Source organism: Harpia harpyja, chromosome 1, assembly GCF_026419915.1.
Source record: "Harpia harpyja isolate bHarHar1 chromosome 1, bHarHar1 primary haplotype, whole genome shotgun sequence".
In the NCBI taxonomy this organism is placed as follows: Eukaryota; Metazoa; Chordata; class Aves; order Accipitriformes; family Accipitridae; genus Harpia; species Harpia harpyja.
The window spans coordinates 55,869,993-55,894,959 of record NC_068940.1 but is presented as its reverse complement, the minus strand read 5'-3'; the positions used below and the strand labels follow the sequence as shown (position 1 = coordinate 55,894,959).

Below are 24,967 nucleotides of genomic sequence, written 5' to 3'. Positions count from 1 at the left end.
ATAGATAATCACAATTTTCTCTTTGGGTATTGTATGAATCTCTGGGAAATAAATAACATGTAATTATGGAAATAAATGAGTACCATAATGTTATTCAGGAATTCATTAAGACTCTGCAGGAAACATTACTTCTACTAACAGTGATGACAACTCTAATGTTGTTTTAATATTTTGGTGTATATTTTAGGTTTTAAAAAAATTTAAAATTTTCTCCATTTTGTCTCATCCTGACCAAAACCTACATGGTTTAACATAGAGGTTGAAATCTCTTATTCATTATGCAGACCTGAAAATTATCTTCTAATTTTGTGAATATTGGTAGTAGAAGTTTTTCATACTATGTTTGGTGTCCATACCAGACATTTGCTGGTCAGCTATTTATCACATCTCTGGAATATTATGTTCAATTTCAGGATGTGGATAAGTATGACTCTGTTGGTGCCTTTGCTGTGGAGAAGTATGACTCTGTTGGTGCCTTTGCTGTGATGCCATCTGTGATGTCCCATAGATAAAACTTAACAGTATCCGTATGTTTGTATCCTCTTGTTCTTGAGTCTAAAGGTTAGGAGAATAGGGGGATTAAGTGGATTTGTGGGGAAAACAAACAAAAAAACCCTATCTATACACATGTGCACTCTCTGATGTCCTACCTCAAATATTCATGTAATATAAAGTTATCAAAGGATTGCTGTTCTTCTCCTGGAAAGCAGTCAGTTTTCCTAGCAAAATGCACAGATAACTCGGTAAAGTTTCTACACTTAAAAAGGTAGGAACAGTTAGTATGCAGAAGTATGAGAAAAACAATTTATTCTTGGGTTTAGGGTGTATGAGCAGGGTGAAGAGGTAGTTCTTTCTTTATTTGGGATTTTGGCTTTAGGCTTCATTACTCAAAGTAAATTAAACAAAGATAATATGCTGCAATAGTGCTGGGAGAGAATAGAGTGTTTCACTTGCATCCAGTTAATATTAGTCATGTTCTGGAAACAGTGGCCTTGCTGGTGTGCATTTTTTTGGTCTTGGTTTGTTTGTGTATGGGTTTTTTGTTTGTTGGGTTTTTTTAAAAGAAAAACTACAAATATCAATACACCAAGTTAAAACTTAGTGACAGATTTGAATATGAAACTAATTTGTAATTTTTATTTTGAGTATCTGAAATTATATCCAGGTGTCCTGGTTTCAGCTGGGATAGAGTTAATTTTCTTTCTAGTAGCTGGTATACTGTTATGTTTTGGGTTCAGTATGAGAAGAATGTTGATAACACACTGATGTTTTCAGTTGTTGCTAAGTAGTGTTTAGTCTAAAGTCAAGGATTTTTCAGCTGCTTTTGCCCAGCCAGCAAGAAGGCTGGAGGGGCACAAAAAGTTGGGAGGGGACAGAGCCAGGGCAGCTGACCCAAACTGGCCAAAGGGGTATTCCATACCATGTGATGTCACATCTAGTATATAAACTGGGGGGAGTGGGACTGGGAGGGGATCACTGCTCAGGAACTAACTGGGCATTTATCAGCAAATGGTGAGCAATTGCATTGTACATCATTTGTTTTGTATATTCCAATCTTTTTATTATTATTGTCCTTTTATTATTGTTGTTATTATCATTATTATTTTCTTCCTTTCTGTTCTATTCAACTGTTCCTATGTCAATGCACTAGTTTTAACTTTTTCCTTCTGATTGTCTCCCCCATCCCGCTGCGGGGGGGGGGGGGGGGAGTGAGTGAGCAGGTGCGTGGTGCTTAGTTGCTGGCTGGAGTTAAACCATGACACCAGGGTATCATATCTTCCTCTATGATTCCTCCAATTCTCTGTCTTCAAGATTTAAAAACTTTTTCTAGGAATCAATGTACAAAACTGAAATCCATAGGACTCATCTGTGAACAGAAGATGGAATTATCCCTTAAAGATTTCTTGACACTTAAAGATTCTTGAGGCTCCTGTTAAAATAATAAAAAGTAAATGTACTTGTATATGAGATCAAGTTCTTTTTAAGTATAGCAACAGTTAAGCAGGCTATAAAATGTTAGTGTATTTTGTTATAAAAATCAATAATGTGATGTTGCTGAATCATTTAGTTTTGCTTGGAGATGTGGAAGGGTAAAAAGCAACAAATACAGCTTTTGGCATTACTCTTTGAATGTAGTGATAATTACATGATATTATACCTCTAATTATGATGCATACATGGTTAGACTATGTTTTTAGCATACAGAGACAGATTTTGAACCTGAAGGTAAACCCCCTAGGAATCAGTAGAGAATTTAAGGGAGTAATGTGGTCAAAATCGTGGGTCTGTTTAAAAAATGCTAGGAAATATTTTGAGCACAGAAAAGATGTGTATTCAGTTATATTAAAAGCCTGTTACTAAATGTTCCTTAGTTTGAGTATGTGGGTAGTTTTTCAGAAATTGGTGGTGCTACATTCATAACATAAGCAACTTGCTTAACAGAGATGTGTGGCTGAGGGAAGGGTATGGATAACTATTGAAATTGGGAACTTACTGATATCACTGGGAGTAGAATCGAGTTTATATGAGCACAGAGTACCATCAGCAGCATTATAATGTTTAGTTTATCCACATGTTGTTAATCCTGAGCTCCTAGGAGCTCTGGTCATTTTATAACCATGAGTCTCAAAGATGAGATTCAGCACCTGTTGAGGGTATGATTTGAGGGTTTCATCATTTGGGATAAGGGAAATACCTGCTATAGCTTTCAATTGCTTTCAGATACTCTTTTTCTGTTTAGATGCATTGCTGTGTGAGATGATTGTGAATGATGCTATAGAAATGTTTTGCTTTGAAGATGTTTGTTTTGGTTTGGTTTGGTTTCAAGGAGAGACGACAGTATACAAGCTGTAGTGTTACTGATTGTGCTGTTCGATAGAGAGAATGAAGAAATGGTTCTTCAAGCAAAAGGCTACTGCTTCTGATCTCCTGTTCTTACTCAACACAGCACTAGCAATGTGTCAAACCTGAGCTAAAATAGACCAAACACAGATTTGTTTCCTTCTGACCCATTCCATTTTTTTCTGTTTATTTGCTATTTTTCTTTCCTTCTGCAATCAGTTTTCTTAGCAGCTGTTGTTTTCTCCTCTTTTTTTTCCCCCTTCCTCTTTGAAGTTAATCTCATAACATTTTCTTTTACCGAGTCCTTTTATTCTTGCTGTTTCAGTTTACATCATACATTTGGGCTGGATTTTCATAGGTATGGAGCTGAGAAATGTTTCAGCAGCAGTGAGGTACTTAGAGCTTGACTCGATTTTCTAATGAAGTTAAGGTTTTCTTTGGAAAATGTTCATGTTGTAAAACATCTTGGTTTCTCTGAAATCTACTATGGATTTCAGTCAGCTTGTACAGAACCGGTACATGATGTGAATTTTTCCAGGGCCCATGGATTTGGGCTGCCCTGCATTGCCCAACACCCTTCCACAACACTGCTGGCCGGGAGCTCCCAGCACCCAGCCTGCCCTGCTCCTCTCCTCGGTGGTGCAGGGTCTTAAGAACTCAAGTGAAGAACAAAGTTTTCCAGATTTTCTTTGCTGTGCAGGCAGAGGGCTGGCAGCCATAACCAAAGCTGTCAACTTCTCAAGTTTGTAATCCTTCTAGTTTTTGGAAAAGTATTTGTTTTGGAATTTTGGGGGATTTTCTATAAAACAAAAATTGTAAGGTTTAGCTAGCTCCATGCTTAACTCATCTTGGAGTCTTCAAAGAAAATCCAGTTATGTTTCCCACAGACATCTTCTATCTGTCAGTGGATGTTTCCATATTTTATAATACCACACTTTTATTAATGTGGCTTTACATGAAAATCCTGTTTCTGATTATGAGAACCATTTATAGAGCTCTAGTACCATGGAACATAGACTCTGTAGTGATTTCACTATTGCTGTATCAAAATAAAGCTAGAAGCCTAGATTTTTTTCATAAATTCAGACCCATAAATTATTCCCTCCTTTGCTTAAAATGCCAATGGCAAAATGTAACTGTCAAGAAGTATAATAGTAAGTATATAATTAAAGTAATGAAAAAAATTACTAGTAATTAAATTTATGAAAAAAAAATTAGTCCTTCCTCTTTTAACTAGAAAAGAAATGTCATCCTACTATTCCATGCATTGCCCTATTTTTACATCACCCTAGAAAGAGCATACATTGAAGTAATTTTAATAATTGTCTCTGAATAAATCATTAATTTGGATGGAGAATTCTTCACCTGAATTAAGTCAGGTGAAGAATTAATTTTCCCCTTAAGCAAGTTAGGTTCTCTGGTATATATGTGATGATTTTTTGGGGGGTGAAGTGCAGTTTTTTTCTCTGGTTCACTAAGAGTTGAAAGATTGCAAACATCTTTTTGTTCATTTGTTTGAGTATCTGAACAACATTCTTTCATTCTTCTCCTCTTTGGTTAAAGTATGAAAACTTCCACTTTTGTTTACTTAATAACGTTTCTTTTCATTCAGTCTTGAGCCTCCTTACTTCAGAGGTGATTTTTTTAATGCTGAGACTTTTTTTAAAACCTTTATTGTAAAAGGCGATCAAAGTATTTTTCCAAAATGAGATTTTGTAACGTATTTGCTGTATCCATAAAGTTGAGTAGTGAACGTTATTGCAAAACTGTCCTTTTACATGAAACTAAACACATTTTTGTCAGTTTTATTTAAATAATAGTATTAAGCTTTATGTTACTTTACTACTATACTTTACAACAATACTACTATAAATTTATAATTTAGCTTTAACATTTATTATTATTGATTAGAATATCATTGTTCTGTAAATACAGGAAAAAAAATTGAGTCTGATTCTTAACTTTCCCTACCTTTTCTTCCAAATTTCACAAAAACTTACCTTCACTTTGCTCAGGTTCTTTGTTTATGCAAAGTAAATTATACTGAATGTCTCTACTGTGTCTCTATGTACAGTAGTGTGACTGAAGCATATTGATAAAGTGATAGTGAATTTCAAAGTTCATACAGCTTATTTTTGCTGCTGCTTCTGCTGAAGAAAGCTCCTGTGCCAAAAGCTTTTTTATTTTAAACTTAATTAGTTGTCCCATTAAAATATATTATCTGTCCTATAAACTTGCCCTGGTAATTTTTGAAAAATACTTGGAGCTGAACAAATTTTACTCTTAAGGCAGACAGTTGCAAAACTCTTAGTGAGTACTTTTGAAAACTCCATTCAACATATGTTGAAAAGCAGTGTTCAGAAAGGATTTGGGGGAATATTTTCTTACCTTTCCTTATTCTTATTTCTTTGCTGTCCTGTGGAACATTGCCTTTGAGAAAAATGATTGTTACTCACAACACTCCTGATCTTTTCATTGAAATGTGAGCTGAAACATAAAGCAGGTTACAGAAGTAGGTATCCAAAACAAGGAAAATGACTTGTAGAACAGAGGATTTTGGAGTTGGACTGGTGAGACAGTGCTACCTGTTTTACAGACAACTGAGCCATTTTGGTCATTTTCCCAGTTTGGGTTAAAGAAAAACCATGTTACCCATGAAAAGCAGACATTTGGCAATAATACTTAAGTGAGTTTGTGAGATTAATAATCCATAAACCTTGTTTAATTTATACACGTATTTCCCCCTTTTTCTGAAAAATAGTTTTGTAAGGGGGTTTCTTATTGTACATTTCTATACTTTTTTTTAGCCAGAGATTCACTTCCTCTTTAAAAAAAATCTCCTATTAGAGATGTGGGTCTAAATTATACTTTTAAATCTTATTAAACTGTGTGTTAACCTTAGCAAACGTGTGGCTTTGAAAATTCTATAAACTCAATTTTAAATGAAAACCTGCCTCTCTGAGTCCACGTACAAATCTCAGTCAGAAAAGGAGATTTTACAGCAATAGTACATAATTCACAAGCTCCTGTAAATTGATTTTTCAGCCTTGCAATGATGGATTTTGGCTTGATGATTGCATTATCCACAAAGTGTGTATTACTGTACCACATTTATCTAAATGAAGGCTGTATTTAAAAGATATTGTTCTGCTGGAGACTAAATGGAATGCTTTTTAATAATCTGGGAAACTAATGACAGACTGCCCTATTGTCTATTGACTGTGTTTATGCATTCAGCACAGGTTATGGGATCATATACCAACAGACACCCTCAAAATATCAAACACCTGATGGTTTCAGCTCTAAGTCTTTCTGACAAAGGACTGTTAAAGCATAAGTCAGGGCACAAAGTTTGGAGAGCTACAGAAAATCATTTTGATTTTGAGAATCATTTTTCATCAATCATTTAATCAAATTATATAGAAAATATCATGCCCTCCTATATTCAGCTTCCTTTGCCCCTAATACTTCTAACAAATTAAACAAACAAACAAACCCCAAAACAACCAGCAAAACCCTACATTAAGATAGTTTTGATAAGATTTTGCCAAGCATCACAAAACTAAGATATGCCCAAACAGAAATTGCTTTTGAAATATGGAGCATTACCTTGCATGCTCACTAAAATATATTTTTTTCAAGGATCAAATTCTTTATTCCCTCCATGAAGTTCTGTTATTCCTAGAACAAGACTAAGAGGCAGCTGTTCAATAGGATTTTTTGTCCTCATTCAGTGTATGCTTTCCTTTGTTGGTTGTTGTCTTCTGTTCAGCTCAGAAGACAGAACTGCTAATTTCCTTATAAATACTTACCACTTGAATATGTATGTGCTTCACAGACATTAATTAATGTATCTTACAAGCTTAGCTATGAAGTGAGGAGTGCCATCATAATCATTAGCACATCAATAGCTGCAGTACAGGAAAATTAAGGTGCATGTAACTGTTATTATATGTCATAATTGTTGGACTCCACCAAGGAAGGGATCCTGTGGATCTTCCTTACATTTACCACCACCTAGATCTACAGTGCACTGTACAAAATAATTATTCATCCAGGATATCCTTTTGGAATAAGTAGTATGCAGGCATGTAATTACAATTAGATATTGCTATATCTGTATGCAAGGGCCAACTTAAATTTTGTGTCTTTCAAATTTTTGTTGACTATATTTTGCAGTAGTATTGCTTACAGTCCAGTTGTTTCTTTCTTTGTTTTTCATTCCACTATTGGTATTTATTATAGGACTTTATATGGATTTATTCAGATGGCAGATGTGTAGATACTACTGCTACTGAATATTTTTTCCTCTGTAGCAAAAATATCTTTTTTTAATGAGGATGCACAAAAATTTCTTATTTTCATAGGCTCTCTAATAATGGGTCACCTTTTCTCTGTTCATTTATGACTACTCTGTTCACTGTTACAAGACACTTATTTCTGTTGAAAATTACCTGTGAAGAGGTGTGAAAGTTCCTCTGAAAATACTGAGAATAGCTGAATGGTAGTCTTTAACATCTGCCATCAGTGAATGGATTGTCCATAAACTGACAAGACAAAAAAGATGGTCTATTATGTTAGCTAATAGGTATTGTTTACTTTTAAGCTTGATGCTATGAAATATTTTACCAGTAGGTACAAAACTACAAACCAAGTGCTAAATATTTACTTCACTGACTTTCAAAACTCCCTTGAGAGCTCTTGTGTCCTTTCCTGACTTCCAAAGTTTTATTAACCAAAAATAGGCTGTGCTGTGGGTGACAGCTATGGTTAGGAAAGAAACTGGACACTCACTTTCCAGCAGGTAATATACATCAGAAGTAAAGGAAGATTTTTAAATTCTTAGAAAATTGAGAAATTGAAAGGGTCCGTGTCTATTGTAGGAAGCGAGTTGTTTCAGTGTTCATATTTACAGGAAAATTACTGGTGTGTGTAATCTTACTGATAGAGGATGGATATTGCCTTCTCCAGAACAACCACTCTGGGTTGGACACTTTTATTAACATGTTAATAACTGAGTAACAGATTAGTGATGCAAAATGGATTAGTCTCTTAGCTAGCAGGAGCTGTTCCATGATTTCAACATATCTGTTGTGGACAAAGAGGTCTCAATGCTACTGTTTTGGTATTCTTGTGAGACTTTGTAAATCAACTGTTCATTTAGTCACTATCAAAGAAACATTTAAACCAAACTTCAGTGTAACCTAGACACTCAGAGGACTTCACTACCTAATGTTTTCCTTCAGAACTGAAGCTTTATAGCATGTGAGGTAGAGGTAATACAATAATTTTCTTTTTCTGCTTCTTCTTTCCCTTAGGCATTTCCTGGAAATACAAACTCTGATGGTGTAGTCCGACATGATTTACAACATCCAGTTATTGCTCGCTATGTACGGATAGTTCCTTTGGACTGGAATGGAGAGGGCCAAATTGGGTTAAGAATTGAAGTCTACGGCTGCTCCTATTGTAAGTTTTTCCATGATCATCCTTTTTTTTTTTTTTTTTTCCCCTAAATAAAAACTGGGTTTGGATCTCAGTTTAAATCTGAATCTCAAGTACTTTTTGCTTAGATAGATTAAGATGTTCCAGGATCGCTAGTTATATTGCCCAGGGCTTCATGAAATATTTATTGTAACCTTGAGTTGCTAGTTTGTTCTTCTCTGGAAGATGCAACATTGGAATTCGCAAAAGTGCTTTGAAGTTGCTCCTTTTTATCTTCACGGTTTCTTTTGCAGAAGACTTTGGCTGTTATATAAGCTTGAATGGGCCAGTCGAGGAAAAGATAGTATTCAGACAAATGTCATGTTGGGTCTTGAGGGGAACAACTGGGAAACAGGACATAATTTATTGCCTGTTGCTAGAGTTAAAATTAAAGCAAATAAATAAGAATTCTATCACAGGAGCTCAGATTGTCTAGATACGTGACATGTTTTTCAGAGGTTTTTCCTTTAGTATTTGAATATGACTTTAGAATTTCATTTGAAATCTGGATGAGCAATGGTACAAATGCCTCTGAAGTTAGGAGCAGAACTGATTATGTTTTAAGAAAAGCAAGGGTAATTTCTAAATGCCCTTCTGTGAATTCAATCCAGCCAGTGCTTAAAGAAAATCTACAAACCTGCAGAAAATTAAGTATCTGATGTCCTATTTCTAAGTATGTATTTTTTATGCAGTATCCTGTCTTTGTTGGTGTTTTAGCTGGAAGGAGCTATCTGAGATTTGTCTTTTAATAACCAGGTGTTAGAATAAGGTGACGAGCACACATCTGGAAGACTCATCCATTAACTTCACTGGGTGACTTAAGGCATATGGGAGCCCTTTGCCACCCTAACTAGCAAAAAAGAACACCTTGTGATTTCAGTTCTTGTTTTGATTTGGATAGATAGTCAAAAGGCTATATATTTTCATTTGGCACCAGTAAGAACCACAAAGAATAGAGTTTTGGTATTATTTTTCCTATTTCCACACAATGAATTAAAGCCCTATTTTAAAAATTTATATTAAACCACAGAGAATTTCCCAGTAGCTGCAGTAACTTAGTTGAGAAATCAAATCATACTGGCTGTGATGTTGATGCTGCTGTGCTGAGGGCATGCATTGGTGTTAGATACATTCATAAAAAGACAACAGTGTATCCGAGGAACTGTGGGTTATTCTAGAGTTGATTCTTACGTAAAGAGAAACTGAGCTTCTGAAGTTTTAGGTACCACTGTGATTGTTCAGTACATGGCTCTTAATAAACAAGTATTTACCATCATACTGCTAAAATGTTTTATGTGCAGTTTTAAGTATACCAGCCACTACAGCATGGTTAATTTTGCACCATGATAAATACTTACTTTTAAGTATACGTCCTTACTTGTTCATCAAATGCAAATTCAGGTGTTTGATACAAGAAACCAACATCTAGTTTACTGTGAAATATGACTCTCTTTAACAGAAAAAATGTATCAGAATCAAACAATAAAACCCATGATCTTTGCTGCAATATTTACAGGTAAAAGTAGTATTTTTTTTGTGTGTGATGAAATAGATAGACAAAATACTGTAGGTACACAACAGCATGCTTTTAGAGGCTTAAAGTAAATGTGAGAAAAAGTAAAACACAGCTTGTTGACGAAATGATTCCAGTTGTTTGATGAAAAATTGCTTGCTTGACAGACTTTTGGAGGAGAATAAAAAGCATCTGCCAAAGAAACAGTGTATGGAAGTATGAATATACTGGTAAATGTGTCTTCACAGAAGAACTGAGGTGGCCAAACACAACTTTGTAATTTTACTGAGAGAGTATTGCTGGTCTGTTTGTATGAGAAGTGATTTCAATAATTGTTGGGAGGGGTTATATAAGATTAATAATAATATTTTACATTTTTAAGTGTATAGGGTCTTTTCTTTCAAAAACCCTCCTAAAACACAGTATGTTTTTTACATGCAGGAATTGGGCTGTCCTCCAAATGCTATCAGTAGATAGCAGCAGAGCAGTTGAGAAGAAGGACTAAAAATTCACTGTGTTAAGAGAGAGGAAGGCAGCCCTGTGGTACGACTACTGGAACTAGGGAGTAATGTGTACAAATTCCCAGCTTGTCTTCAAATGTATCATTTGGAGCCAGGTGTATAATGCTGCATTGTTCCATGTAGACGTGTCCTTTGGGAGAGGCAAAGTTTTTAACCTTATTATTAGAAGTGCATATATTTGCATATAAATATAAGCACTGTCATTAACCAGTATGATTTGCAGATTAATCCTGCTGTCACTGAAGGAACTGGCCATTTAGATAACCAGTAATTTTCAAAGCCTGATTAAAAGATAGGCTTCTAGTCAAATCTGCCCCAAATTTTGGAAACATTACCTAAATGAAAAGGCTGCCCAATATATCGCAATCATAATTTTTCTTTAAGTTTATAGATTCATATTGAATATATTCTTTTATTTAGATATTTTAGAGAGCACGTTTTCAGATACAAAAATCAGGTATTTTCTCACAGTGCAAGCAAGGTTTAATTGGGAAGCCATACACTTAGTGACTACAAAAACTCTTTCCTTGCACATTACTGCAACCAGGTCACTAGTCTCAGAGTATTAAGAAAAATACTTCGTCATATTGAACTGCTTATTCAAAAGTCAGGTCATTAATTGCCATATTTTCTGGTTCCTATTTTGTCTGGGTATGCATATAAGACACACATTTAATTTTTTTGTACCAGAGGTGAAATTCATGTTCTTCCTTGCCCAGCACATTAAAGTTAAAAAAAAGGTGTGATTTCCAGAGAGTGATTAGAGCTCACATCTGTGCAGAGAAGTTCATAGCATTACCAAATCTTCTTTCACTTTTGTTTTGTTTTGCTTTAAATTTGAAATCTGGGCTGTCTTTGAAACTGCACCGTTGTGTTTTGTGTAGATGAGATCTGTGGGGCTGTCTTCTAAGAGAAGAGCTCACAGAAGTCACCAAAAAAGAATTAGGGCCTCACTCTACAACAAGATTCAGAATGAACATTGTATTTTTATCTGTGAATAAATGGTGACATTGCATTTAGAAAAGATTTTCATTCTCCACAGGGCAAAGCTAATTATGTCTTATTAAAAAAAAAAAAAAAAGGATAAATAACTTGCTTAATGGCTATGTTAATGGAGGAGTTTCATGAGAACAACAAGCTTGGAAAACAACAACAAATACACTATTATGTAACATAAACAACACTTTTTAGTCAGTGGGAATTTTAGCTTTTATTTTAAAATTATCTATTTCATACACTGTAAAGGGGAAAAGGGTCTTTACACTTGCAGTGACATCATTTGTCAAAAAGCAAGTCACAGAGGAGAAAGTAATATAACCAAAGGCAAAACATCCACTGAATCATTTAGGTCAAAACTGATGGCAGATTTTTATTTGTGCTCTTTTGGAGACAGAGAGCAAGACATGTGATATATATCTTCTATCACGTCCACATTTATGAATTTTTGAGACAGGCAGCAAAGACATGGCTTCTGGAGGCTATGACAACTACAATATAGTACATTTTACTACTGATTCGTGAAGATCATAATAAGCTCCTGCAGGATCATTGCCATATGAATAGTTCCCTTAATCTCCATCCTGTGGCAGATGAATGCCTACAAAAATGGCAATAGTGATATTATTGCATAGTCTTTGGCTACGCTTTTCAAGATAACTGTATGAGGCCTTCCGGGTGCTGAAATCCTATGAGTGGAAAGCGCTCACTGATACCTCTGTTCACAGAGTTTTTTGATACGGCTGTGTTGATTTTCTGTACGTCTGAATCTTTTTGATGCAGTTGTACATCTGATGGTAAGAATTTTCAAATTCCAGATGATTCACTTCTGAAGTGTAGGATATACTTGAAAAAAATCACTTGAAGATGGCAGAAAGTCACGCAAATACTCAATATACTCAAGGCAAATAGGTGGCAGGAACAATGATAAAGCTCCATGAATGGCTGCAAACTGAGCTGTTTCCATTCATTGACCAGCTCTGTTTGCTAATACTCAGGAAGCAGTGGGACTGAACAAATGTTACCTGAGCTGTGTTTGCAGATCTGTTCATTTCAATTATTAACTGTACCACTGGTATTGTGCTATGTCAAGTGTTAACTGTTTCAGTTTCCTGATGGGTGACTGATTTTTTTAAGGAGGGTGGGAAAAGAAGGGAAAATAGTAACTACAGTCCTTAGGGTTTTATGAAATAATGAATGTTTGTATGGAGAACATTTACTCTCCAGATAGTAAAGTGAACAAAAACTTGGTCATGTAAACATGTTACAGGAACAAAAATAAGGTTTGGAGATGCTCTTAAGGGATGAGCCAGGTGAATGTTTGCAAGAACCTACTAGGAACTATTGAAGTGCTAAAAACTATGGGCTGAACAGATCTTTTGGGTAATCGTTGGTGTTGTCAATCCTATCTGCCTCCGGTGATTTTGACTTAAGCCATGGTTTCCTTTGACGGTTAATTCCACATTCAGCTATACTCATTGTTAGGAAATTTTCTGTGATACTTATTTGAAATCTCCTTTGCTTGGTTTCGTGCTATTGGCAAAAACTAACTATCTATCTCTCATTCACTGTCTCACATGGTTGCCATACATAGTTAATGAAAGACCTCCATCCTGTCCAGAATCATCTATTGCATCCAAACATCAAAGGGACTATTTAAGGTAGATGAGAAAGCCACTATTACTTCCCTTTTGTGGAATCTGATCAAGTTTCACTTGGCCAGATTCAGTAGTATACCCTGGACATTTTGTTTCACCAGCATATAGCATTTAAAAAAAAAAAAAAAATAGTATGAGCCAAAGTCCCTTGACGTGTCATGATTGCTATTGGAACACCCTGTGCTGAATAAAATACAAGTCTATATGTATATAAATGCATGCATACATATTTCTGCTACTATACTTTTGGTACCTATGTGAATATTCACCTAAATGGTCAAGATACTAATGAAGTCCAGCAACATGCGTAAAGGATTCCCTGTCTCTTCGTATGATAATTTATTACTTATAATAAATGTGCCACTAAGTTGTCTGGTCAGACTTTTCTGACTATCTAAGTGGTGGAACTGCATAAAAATATTAACTGGCAGAAAGGAAAAACCATTTTGAAGTGTATATTTTGTGAAATCATGTTACCATATTTCTAGCAATTTTGTGAAATCACTGTAAGTAACAGTAAATGAATATACAGGGATTTCAGTGTGGGGGGAAAAACCACAGAACTGAAACAATCATTTAGCAGAGGTCCCTGTAAACTGGGTAGCTTTGCTTGTGACAGTGGATAGGACAGTTAAGATTTCTGCTAAACATCCAACCTTTTTTCCCCTTTTCTCTTAAATTTCAGTGTTTTTGTACTGGGTAGTTCTATACCTATTTAGGTCTATGCGTTTGATTTTTAGCCATCATCTTCACTGCTCATCAGCGTCAAACATAGCTTGATATTCTCTTTCTGACACTAAAGGTGCATGGCTGAATACTCACATCTAAACTGTGGAGAGCGAGTGAAATGAACTGTTGAACTTTTTCTTTGCAGACTTTTAAAGATCTGTTTGAATATGTGTTCTATTTGTAAGATTGCTTCTTTGTTAGCATACTGTCTAGCTTTTTGCCATGCAGGAGATTTTTTTTTTTTTCCTTAAGGGTCATGAAAAAGGATACCTTTTATCCTCCATATATTCTCAGGTCATGGTAGTCTTTAAACAGTAGAGTTTGCAATTTAAGACCAAAAATGCTGTCTTTATAAGCATTCTCAGTACGGATTGTTTTCTTCCATCCCCTCTCCAGAAAGAGATGGTTGTGATTGTTCCTACGTGCATGTTCATATATTTTGTCATGAAAATAAGTAAGAACAAGCTTCAGTCCATTTATTACCTTTGATTGTTACCATTAACAAATATGGGTCTATTTTGGTAGTAGATACTACTTAAAATTTAAAACATCTATTTCCTGCATTTTAAAAATATAAAAAAAGTTCTAGTATTTGTGTAGTGCATTAAAAAACTTACTTGTAAAATCAGAAGATTCAGGCTGAAACAGAAAAAACATATTTCCAAATACCTGTTTAATTTTAACTGTTTTTTTCTAAATGGAATATTTCAGAAAGATTTGACATGAGTTTGTAGTTAAAAAAATTCTTGAGAACATATCTTCATGTTTTATTCTTTACCTTTTTGTTAATCTGATGCAATATGAATTTTTTTTCTCTCAATTTATTGAAACTGGCAGCAAACTGAAAAGCCTGTTATTTTTCCATTTCTAGTTGTAATGAGGTTACTGGTAGATATTCTCAAGCACCACAGCTTTGAGAACTGCAACAACCATGTGTATTCTTTACAGGTTCATTTGTTAGCTGGCAATGAATGTATAATCAGTCAGAGAAAAAAAAGTGTATTTTGTATGAATACATACCCCACTAGCTTGTTCAATTGTATTCTCAGGCAGTTTTCAATTACACTTGAACATTTTTTCAATCATTCAGCATTTCCTTTATAAGGATGTATGTAGCTGATTCGTTTGGAAAAGCTCTTCTAATTTTTTTCCTGTGGAATGGAGAAAAACTTGTCCCTGCTAACTAAACAAAATGTATGGCCAAACGTGATAAAATCTTGCAGATTTTGATTAAGGTTTATTAAAGTCGGGTCTGGCTGTTCTCTTGTGGAAAAGAGCAGACTAACATTTTTTAATAGGTTTTCCAGTAATTGCCCACACACCCCGCCGTAAGGGTCTTCCATACAGTGGTCTGTAATCAGTAAATAAGAGGATGAACATTTTAAAAGTATCATTAGGATCCATAAACATCTTAAAAAGTAGAAAACGGAAGTAAAGTTAAAATATACTTTTTCACAAAGTAAGGATGGTAGCATTCAGGTAAATACAGTCAAAACCTTCAGTCTAATCACAATAGTTTCACCTTTAATCTTTTTTGCCTGAATGAACACTCATGATGGTTTTGCCCAGCATTATTTTCATGCATTTCTGTAAGTGGTGATTGATCCATTTGTCTGTGATGACTTATTCACTAGAGAAATCAGGTGGATTTTTTCTCATGAAACAAAAAACTTTGGCAGTTTTCAGACTACAGGCCTTGGTTCTGTGCCATTGATTTGGAGCCTGAAGGGCCTCACTGGTATTTATTTTCCTGCATGTCTGGAATAAAACATATATTAAGGATGCAGTTACTTCCAGGCTCGGTTCAATTTATTCTGCTCTTTCCCTAAAGTTTAGGTGAAGATGATGCATTTTGTATTTTATTTTAAGCAAAATGGCAAATGGAGTCTTGCTATGAGTAAACTCTCATTTCCTATCTGCCAAAGGTAACATTAGTGTTCTCTGATAGGAAACTGCATATCTTAAAGGGCGAAGATTGCTGATGGGAAATAACCAAATTTAACTCTTCATAATAATACTTTTAGAAGGTAAAAATGAGCCTTGGAAGTTATATGCAGTATATCCCTATACTGAGTTGAGTTTCTACACAAAGACCTGTTTTAAAGTCCCATCTTTATGAGAACAGCTTTGGAGAGTTAGGTCACTGTGATGCTAACTTCTCCCCAAATCCTCTAAAGCAGGGAAAATGTTTAGGTTTTTCCATCTCATAAGGGTGACGTGGTATGCTCACTCTCTAGTGGCTGGTAAGGGTTACCTCTCCCTTCGCAACCTGCTGACATTGAGTGCCTTTCAAGAGAAGGGAATAGTTCAGTTGGAAGGTACCTGCAACGACCATCCATTCCAACTGCCTGACCACTTCAGGGCTGACCAAAAGTTAAAGCATGATTATTAAGGGCATTGTCCAAATGCCTCTTAAACACTGACAGGAATGGGCAATGGCAGTCAATTGGCACCATCCATCCCAGCCTATGGCTCTGGTTACACTTTGGCTTTCCTCCAGGCTGCAGCCACTGAAATCCCCCTCACACTCCCCGTGTTTGTGTCCAGCCAGATCAAGTCCCTGATCCTCCTTGCTGTGGGGCCTCATGGGCGTTAGCTGTGGCACAGAGAGTGGACACCTAATAGGGGCGGTCTCTGGGCTGCAGGGTTGGTTTCTGCCATGGCCTGAGAGAAGAGTAACAGCACCAGGTTTGTCCTTGGGAGCCGGGTGGCAGAGGAGGCGTCAGGGACACCCAGCAGCTGGCCCAGTGCATGGCCACCAAGGGCAGGGACAGCCCCCTGGGCCTCCTGGGCACAGGGACAGCCCCCGGGGCCAGCACCCCAAAGGCCTTCCTCTGAAGGATGCTGGGCGGAGGGGCTGTGCGTGGGGGGCCCCGTCACCCCGGTGTCACAGTGCCACCACCCGGCAGTGCAGCAGTCACAATGCCCCGGGGCAGTATAAAAGGGGCAGCCTCCCGTGCCCTGCTGCCAGAGATGGCCCGGGGACAGCCCGAAGACATCCGAGAGGAAGTCCTTGAGGAGCTGGTGGAATTACTTGGAGGGGGCTGAGGGAGGAAGACCGGACGTTGGACAAGGCTGATGGAGGTTCTCCACTGCAAGGCCAGCTTCCAGCAGGGGCACCTTCAAAGCTCATCTGATCGATGGAAATCCTTTTCAGCTGGATAGCCATGGCCAGACCAAGGGAATGCCTTCTTGAGGAGCACTGCAGAACTCACTGTCCTCATCCCCTGTGGAGCCAGGGGCAGCAGCCTTAAGAAATGGGATGCAGAGATTTTGCCAGGGGTCCCAGTGCTTTGGAGCACCCACTGGTGGCCCAAAGGCACAGGAAGGATTCTTGCCGCCAAGGTTGATCAGGCCAGGGGCATTTGGCCACTCTTGGAAGCCCCTGAGATGGCTCCAGGTTGAGGGAGAATAGGGCTTGGGCATCTATCTCCTGGGAGGTGTGACCAGCTGTCGCGTCCCAAAGTTGGAGCGACTCAGGTTTGTGGATTTCCTTTGTCAGAATTAAGGTGAAACGACACCAGGGGAGTTCAAACAACGATCAACATTTATTCAACCTAGCTCACTTTGTCCAAGTACACATGAACTTATTAATATGAACCTTGCAACATGTCATTAAGCTGCTGTTTGAGAAGAGGAGGGAAGTATAGAAAAATGAAATGGAAAAAGGAACATGAAACTGTGTCAGAAGGAGAGCCCTCCCGTTGAGTCATGAGGTTCAGAGCAGACCCCCTTGCTTTCTGGACTCCTTCTCAAAGAGGAGCTCAGGGGCAGCTAGATCCACTCCTAGTCTCAGACTTGGTCAACAGTTTATGTTTAAAAGGATGAGGTGTAGGGACTGTGGAAAAGAAAGAAGGAAAAGATGGAGATGGAGAGGGAGAATGAGAGAAAGAAAGAAAGAGAGAAGAGAAGGGTTTCACCAGTCCTGGGTCCAGTGTTGGTCCAGCCAGTGTAGAGATCCAGTTCCGGAGGGCGCGCACTGAGGACTCGTTCTCTCTTCTTTTATAGTGTGTTAGTTGATGATCTCAACATGCGCAGTTCCCACACCTGGGGTTCACTGGAATCGGTCAGTGAGCTTTTGGGGGGGGAGGTTCATTGTGGAGTTGCCTCTCTTTTCCTGCTGGCATGACCGCTTAAGATAGAAGCACAGTCCCAACTTCTGTGGGGCCTTCTTCCTCCAGGAAGGCATAAATTGTGTTCCTTCTCCTGGTCACTTAAGATAAGGAATTGGGGCTTTGGAGAAGTGCGTTCCCACCCTCCGTGGGGCCCTGTCCTCTGGCCATATTGTCCTGTTTACAAAACTCCAGCATTTTTACAGAGGCCATTTTCTCCAGCAAAGCTCTTTAACGGATGTTTGAGACATTGAATTTGTCAGACCATCACACCAGCCTGTGGGACGAGGAGGCAGGTCTTGCTCACATGCTCAGGGAATAGCCGATTGCCAGCTCTGGGGTCAGGAAGGAATTTTCCCCCGGGGCAGATTGGCACTGGGCCCCAGGGGTTTTTTACCTTCCTCTGCAGCACTGAGCACGGCCCCTTGGCAGGGCTGCTTTGGGCCATTGTGGCTAGGTGCCCGCTGCTCATGCTCCACGAAGGTGGCCCTCGTGCCCTGCATCCGGGGGGAGGTAGATTTCTGACTCCCAGGGCAGGCTCCAGGGGATGCCCCAGGGGGTTGGTTCTTGTCCTCTGTAGCACTGAGCACAGTCCCTTGTCAGGTCTCCTCTGGGCCCTTTCGGTAGGTCCTTGCCTGCTGCTCTTGCACCTCCAAGGCACCACTCGTGCCTTGCCTCTCTCGGGCTCTCTTGCCTCTTGCAAGTTTGTAGTGGGAGTGAGCTGCACTTTCCAGCTCTCCCTGCGTGCAATACAATTGCTGGGCAGGCACAAGAGCACTTTTCATGCATCGTTGGCCAAGAAGCACAGCGGAGCAATTTTTGGAAGACAAAAATGTGCTTGTCATCGCTATGTGTCATACTTTGATAAATACACCATGGTACCACACACCTCTTCTTCCTCTTCTTCTTCTTCTCCTTCTTCTTTCTTCTTCCTTCTTCTTCCTTCTTCTTTCTTCCTCCTTCTTCTTTCTTCTTCTTCTTCTTCTTCTGTGTGTAGTTGGTTGTGTTCCTCATTCTTCAAGTTCTCACTCTTCAGGAAACAGGGACCGCTTGGCCTGTATTCCTGCTGCTACTTTCTGTGGCTCTGTGACTGCAAGGGGTTTTTTCAAGCTAAACTGAAGAATGCATCAGCCTGCTCCTGGCTACACATGCATATTGTGTTGATACTTGTGAGCATCGGCTCTGAAACAGATTCAGAAAAATAAAATAAAATCCTGTTTCCACTTGTAACCTTTGTGATCTCTGTCCTTGAAAGTGTTTTTGGAGCTGAAAAACCCTGGCATTTCAGGCAAATAACAGTATCATCTTTATTCGACTCATGGAGAGTGCAGGGAATGGAATGGAATGGAATGGAATAGAATAGAATAGAATAGAATAGAATAGAATAGAATAGAATAGAATAGTTCAGCTACAATGATCATGTAGTCGAACTGCCTGACCACTTCAGGGCTGACCAAAAGTTAATGCATAGCATTAAGGGCATTGTCCAAATGCCTCTTAAACACTGATGGGCATGGGGTGTTGTCCACCTCTCCAGGAAGCCTGTTCCAGGTTTTGACCACCCTCTAGGTAAAGAAATGTTTCCTCATGTCAAGTCCGAACCTCCCCTGACTGACACAGCTTTGAGCCATTCCCACGTGTCATGGCACTGGGTACCAGGGAGAAGAGATCAGCACCTCCCTCTCCACGTCCCCTCCTCAGGAAGCTGTCGAGAGCAGTGAGGTCGCCCCTCAGCCTCCTCTCCAAACTAGAGAAAGCCAGTGTCCTCAACCACTCCTGAGAGGACATGCCTTCCAGACCTTTCACCAGCTTTGTTGCTCTCCTCTGGACGCATTCAAGGACCTTCACATCCTTCTTAAATAGTGGGGCCCAGAATGGCACACAGTGTTCAAGGTGAGGCAGCACCAGTGCTGAATACAGCAGGATAGTCACCCGTAACCTGACCAGGGCTTTTGGACCCCTGAGCCCTTAAAAACAGATTCCCAGGGGACACTGTTAACTAGCTCCCAGTTGATGTCTGGGAAGTTGAAATCTCCCATAACGACAAGGGCTACCAATCCAGAGATTTTTCCTAATTGCCTGCAGAATAACTCATCGGTGTTATCATCCTGGCTAGGCGATCGGTAGTAGACACCCACTATGGTATCTGCTTTGTTTTCCATCCCCTAATTCTCACCCAGAGGCTCTCAATCACATGATCTCTAACCATAAGGGCTGTACAGTCAAACCTCTCCCTTACATACACTGCAGCTCATCCACCTCACCTGCCCTGCCTATCCCTCCTGAACAGCCTGTAGCCCTCCATCCCAGCACTCCAGTTGTGGGACTCATTCCACCTAGTCTCACTAATACCAATAACATCATGACTCTGGGACCAGACCAACGCTTTCAGTTCATCCTGTTTTTTTCTCATACTGTGTACGTTGGTGTAGAAGCATTTCAGATGTGCTCTTAAACCTTTAGTGCTCCCTGGAGCAGTGTAAATGTTCCCATTAGCATTGCCATCCTCAAACAACACCGTGCAAATCCTTGGCTTACCTTCAACTCTCCTGATGGTATCCCCATCCCAAGAGGGCACAGTTAGCTTTCTCCCCAGCCTCTCCTGAAGGTGTAACTAACTGAAGAATGAGGTACCTGCAGTATCCTGCTGGTGTTTATCCAGTCCAACGATCTTGTGGGACTATTTCATGTATCAGTGAATTATACTAGAAGACAAAAAATTTTCAGATTGACTAAGAAGCCACCTAGATTCAATGGTTTTGGTTATAATGGAGTCAGATGTCACATAAGCTTTCTGAGATTGGATTCTTTGCTGCTCTTCTTTTAGTCTAAGCATTTTTAAGGCTGTCACAAGAAGTTATTAATTCATACATGGCAGGAAAAGTGTCCCGCACAATGCATATGGTAAAACGTTAGCTCTATTCAGATGCAGCCCTCTATCAGAAGATTTGACAAAATGTTTTGGGCTCCATGATTCTCATACGGTTCTGAGCTGCACAGCAAAACAATGGTGTCCTGGTTTCAGCTGGGATAGAGTTAATTGTCTTCCTAGTAGCTGGTATGGTGCTATGTTTTCAGTTCAGTATGAGAAGAATGTTGATAACACACTGATGTTTTCAGTTGTTGCTAAGTAGTGTTTAGTCTAAAGCCAAGGATTTTTCAGCTTCTCATGCCCAGCCAGCGAGAAAGCTGGAGGGACACAAGAAGTTGGCACAGGACACAGCCAGGGCACCTGACCCAAACTGGCCAACGGGGTATTCCATACCATGTGACGTCCCATCTAGTATAGAAACTGGGTGTCGGTCGGCGGGTGGTGAGCAATTGCACTGCGCGTCATTTGTACATTCCAATCCTTTTATTATTGCTGTTGTTATTTTATTAGTGTTATCGTTATCATTATTAGTTTCTTCTTTTCTGTTCTATTAAACCATTCTTATCTCCACCCACGAGTTTTACTTCTTTTCCTGATTTTCTCTCCCATCCCACTGGGTGGGGGGGAGTGAGTGAGCGGCTGCGTGGTGCTTAGTTGCTGGCTGGGGTTAAACCACGACAAATGGAATACTGAATATTTTTCTCTTGAATATAGTTTAAGTTGTTATTTTACTATAATTACTTTTGAGTATGGCTTCATCTGAATCTTTGGATGGCTTCATAGACTGCTCATTGAATAGAGAAGATGTACAGAAATCACTTAATAAGTGCCTGTTTGTACTTGGTGCAGACTGAGGTGAAGGAAAATCCTTTAAACAACAATAGTTTTTATTTTTTAGGAATTCCATTATACATCAGAGATGATTAAAGCCTGTATACTATCCTCTCTTTTTTATAGTGCATGTGATATTAGTAAAATGGATATAGAAATGTGAAAAATAAATTTAACTGCATTTTAAAGTTAAGAATTTATGGGACATTTAGAATGTATATATCATTCAGAAATTCACAGTGAAACTGGGTAAATACTGTATGAATACTTTTCCTTAAATACGTTCATATGTTTACACATATCAATTACATTTGAAACTCTAACTTTTGGCAAATGTTCAGTGAAATAACTTTACTGACAAGGTATGCGCTGAAATGACAATCATAAGCAAAGACTGAAAATTCATATTCAAAGTTTGAGGTAATCTTTGAGGGTATTTTCACTGCAAATTGAATTTTGAGATCTACATTCATTAAGAAAAACATAAAGTTATGGCATATGGCCCATAAATATATACGTATACCTATTTCATGCACTTAGTCTGAGCTGGTTTTAAATAAACAGCTAAGTCATTCCCATACTGTCAGGAAATTTAGAACCCCAACCTCTTCACAAAAGTGCTTAGCAATTTTATAATTTAAAATTATATCTTTAAATAACAAAGAAATCTGAAAAAAAAATTAAAAGCAGTAGGTAATTTGAAAATAGAGAAAAAGAAGTAAATTTTTGTTCCTTCTTAATTCTCTATATTCATCAGATTTTATCAGCCAGGATTTTATAGTTTCATATTGATTATTGTTAAAAAATAATGAATAGCTTTATATGGGAAGGGATCCCAGAAATTTTCAATAGAAATTTTCCTGTGTGGTAATGTTTCTATCTTTTCATTTCCAGATCAGCAAGGTAATTGGAGTTTAATTCTTTCAATATGGACGTGTTCTTTATCACTTTTTTTCTCATAGACCATATGTATTTAATTGTCCACTTGGCTTTAAATAAATTGAAGAACTTGGGAAACTGGCTTTCTAAAACCACAGCTATAAAAAACATCCTTAGAGGGACAATGATTTCCTTACCGAAAAAAAAATAATGAATTGGTTAGCAACAGCTGGAATTTGTGTACTAAGCCTATATGCAAGCTTGGTGATGCCACTTGTGTAGTGATTCGCTTTGTTTAGCAGCAAATGAGTTCCTCTGCTTAAGCTTACTAACATCAGTAGGAAATATCTTTTGGTTTCTATCAATTTTGGATTAGACTTTTCACTCAAAATTTAAAAAAAAAAAAAAAAAATCAGACCCCGGGTATTTTGTTAAGTGGTAATGAAACATTAGAGAGAAGCAAACTTTCAGTAAACATGTACTGGTCAGAGAAGGTAGTTGCCCATTTTCTTTAAGGTGGGAGAACGCTTTTGTAGTTGTTTGTGGTAGAGGATGTTGGCAATAGTGTGATCTGAGAAAAGCCTGTTGAGCTGTAGCACATACTAAAATAGAAACAGGTAGTGGGGATTTACAGTCATAAATTCAGCTGAATTCTCTTGTGTTACTGGTAAGTCGTGACTTACATTCATTCAGCTTATTGATGTCTTACAATAAATGGTTGTTAAACTGAAGCAACAGTTTTAATAAATATCTTCAGTACCACCCTTTTATTGACTGCTGTGCTAAGCAAGTCAAAAGGAACCTGGTAAACTCTGTGTTGCAGCTGTTTATCATTGCTGACCTTTCTCTTGCTGACCTAATTTTTCTCTACCCTCCATTGTGAGTTCTTTTCTCCAAAAGTCTCTGCTATGACTGGTCTCTCATTGCTTTAAATGTGTGTAGTTTCCTGATTCCAGTCCTTCCTTGTCTGATTTTTTGTAAGTACAGTGTGAAAAACAAAGGGAACATTCTGAATTTTGAATGACAGCAGAAATGCACAGTCCCTTTTAGGCAATTAGATAATGAATGTGTGTCCACTTGGGGGTAAGAAGGAATTTTCTGATAGTTCTCACCTGTGGAAAAATGTTAGAGTGGTTTCAGTTGAGTTATTCACAGAGTCAGCTGTTTTGCTGGGGGCTGGAAATACCCAGCACCCCTCAGTATCTGTATCATTCTTTCTAAAATATGGATATGTGATGGTAGAGGCATCTAAATTTGAGATTATTTTTGGAAATGTCAGGTTCAAGATAAATGATAAATTTCAGACTCAGCCTTGCAGGCACATCTTTCACCGCAGTCAAAACCCAGCAAAGGGCTTATGCAAATTTAGGACTAAGATTACTTGCAGCAGCTTCAGAGGGGGATGTTTGTCATCATTAGTTGTAATGTAATTCATTACAAGTATTAATTGTATACAGCATTGGTTTTAGAAGCAAACCAGCAGGATAATTGCCCAGGCACTGAGTATACCTCTGTAAACCTAAGCTAGGTGGTAGTACAAGTCACCCAGCATGTAAATTGGAAGAAGACAGTACGATGCCTTATACTCTGCTGAAGGTTCCTGCTAATTTGGTGTAAATTTTGGAGGTAGCAGAAGTGAAAGAAGCAACCTGTTGGAAGCTTTTCCTTTGCAAACTTGTAATAAGACCTGGTGGCTTCACACCACAGGCTTTCTGTTAGCTGATTATTAAATGCTTACACCATTTTCATGCAATACATCTTTGTATTTTCTCCCGTGGAAGGGGCTTTCAGATGAAATCAAGCAGGCTACTTTTTCTACAAGCAAAAATATACTAGAGGGCTGGTTTATTCACAACAGATTAAAAGAATACAATGCTGCAGGTGATGAGATGTGAGACTTCAAATTGAACACATCTCTGAGTTATTTTGCAGTTCCACTGAAAACTTTTAATTTTGCATTATTCTGCCTAAATTCTGACCCTAAGTTTGACAGCTATGTCTTAGGACAGCTGCAGACACAGTGAATGAAATATCTCTTTATAGCACTGTATTTTCCACAGATAAAGTGGGGCGATTTGAACGATTGATCTTCTGTCATAATGCAGACATTAAATACTCATTGTGAATAAACGTAACTCTTCCTTTTATTACATCCTGCTGTAGAGAGAAACTTTATCAAGCTAGGAAAGCACATACCTCCAGGTTATTTCACCCAGGAGAGATCTTAACTATCCTTTCCATGTACTTTAAGTTTTATTTATGTTAGTAGATGGATAAAGTGAGTATTATTTTCATATTTGGGTGTACAAGTTCCTATGTTTCCAATAGATTCCCTAATTTGAGCTGAAGGGAAAATATTTTGACCAATTCAAATCCCATTGAACCTTGGAAAAACATCTCTCTGAAATAATATTAGGATAGGCTGAAAGAAAGACTTTTTTTCCTTTCCTAATAATTTCTGATAATTTTAAAAGTTTCCTGCCCAGCTTTCTGAGAAAAGCCAATTAGACATTTCATACCCATTTTTTAGCTTC

The 24,967-nt window shown here is 38.2% G+C and overlaps 1 protein-coding gene across 2 annotated transcripts in view; it reads left to right on the top strand.

The window, feature by feature from the left end:
• Positions 1-24,967, top strand: part of CNTNAP2 (contactin associated protein 2) — a 1,249,274-nt gene that overhangs the window by 539,032 nt on the left and 685,275 nt on the right. Inside the window, exons 1-2 of one of the 2 annotated variants that reach the window (XM_052795244.1) lie at positions 1,477-1,512; positions 8,160-8,307. In XM_052795244.1, coding sequence (XP_052651204.1) covers positions 1,510-1,512; positions 8,160-8,307 — 151 coding nt within the window. In that variant the 5' untranslated portion in view covers positions 1,477-1,509. Of the gene's footprint in view, positions 1-1,476; positions 1,513-8,159; positions 8,308-24,967 lie in introns of those variants that run through there. The other variant, XM_052795237.1, reaches the window with a different exon arrangement.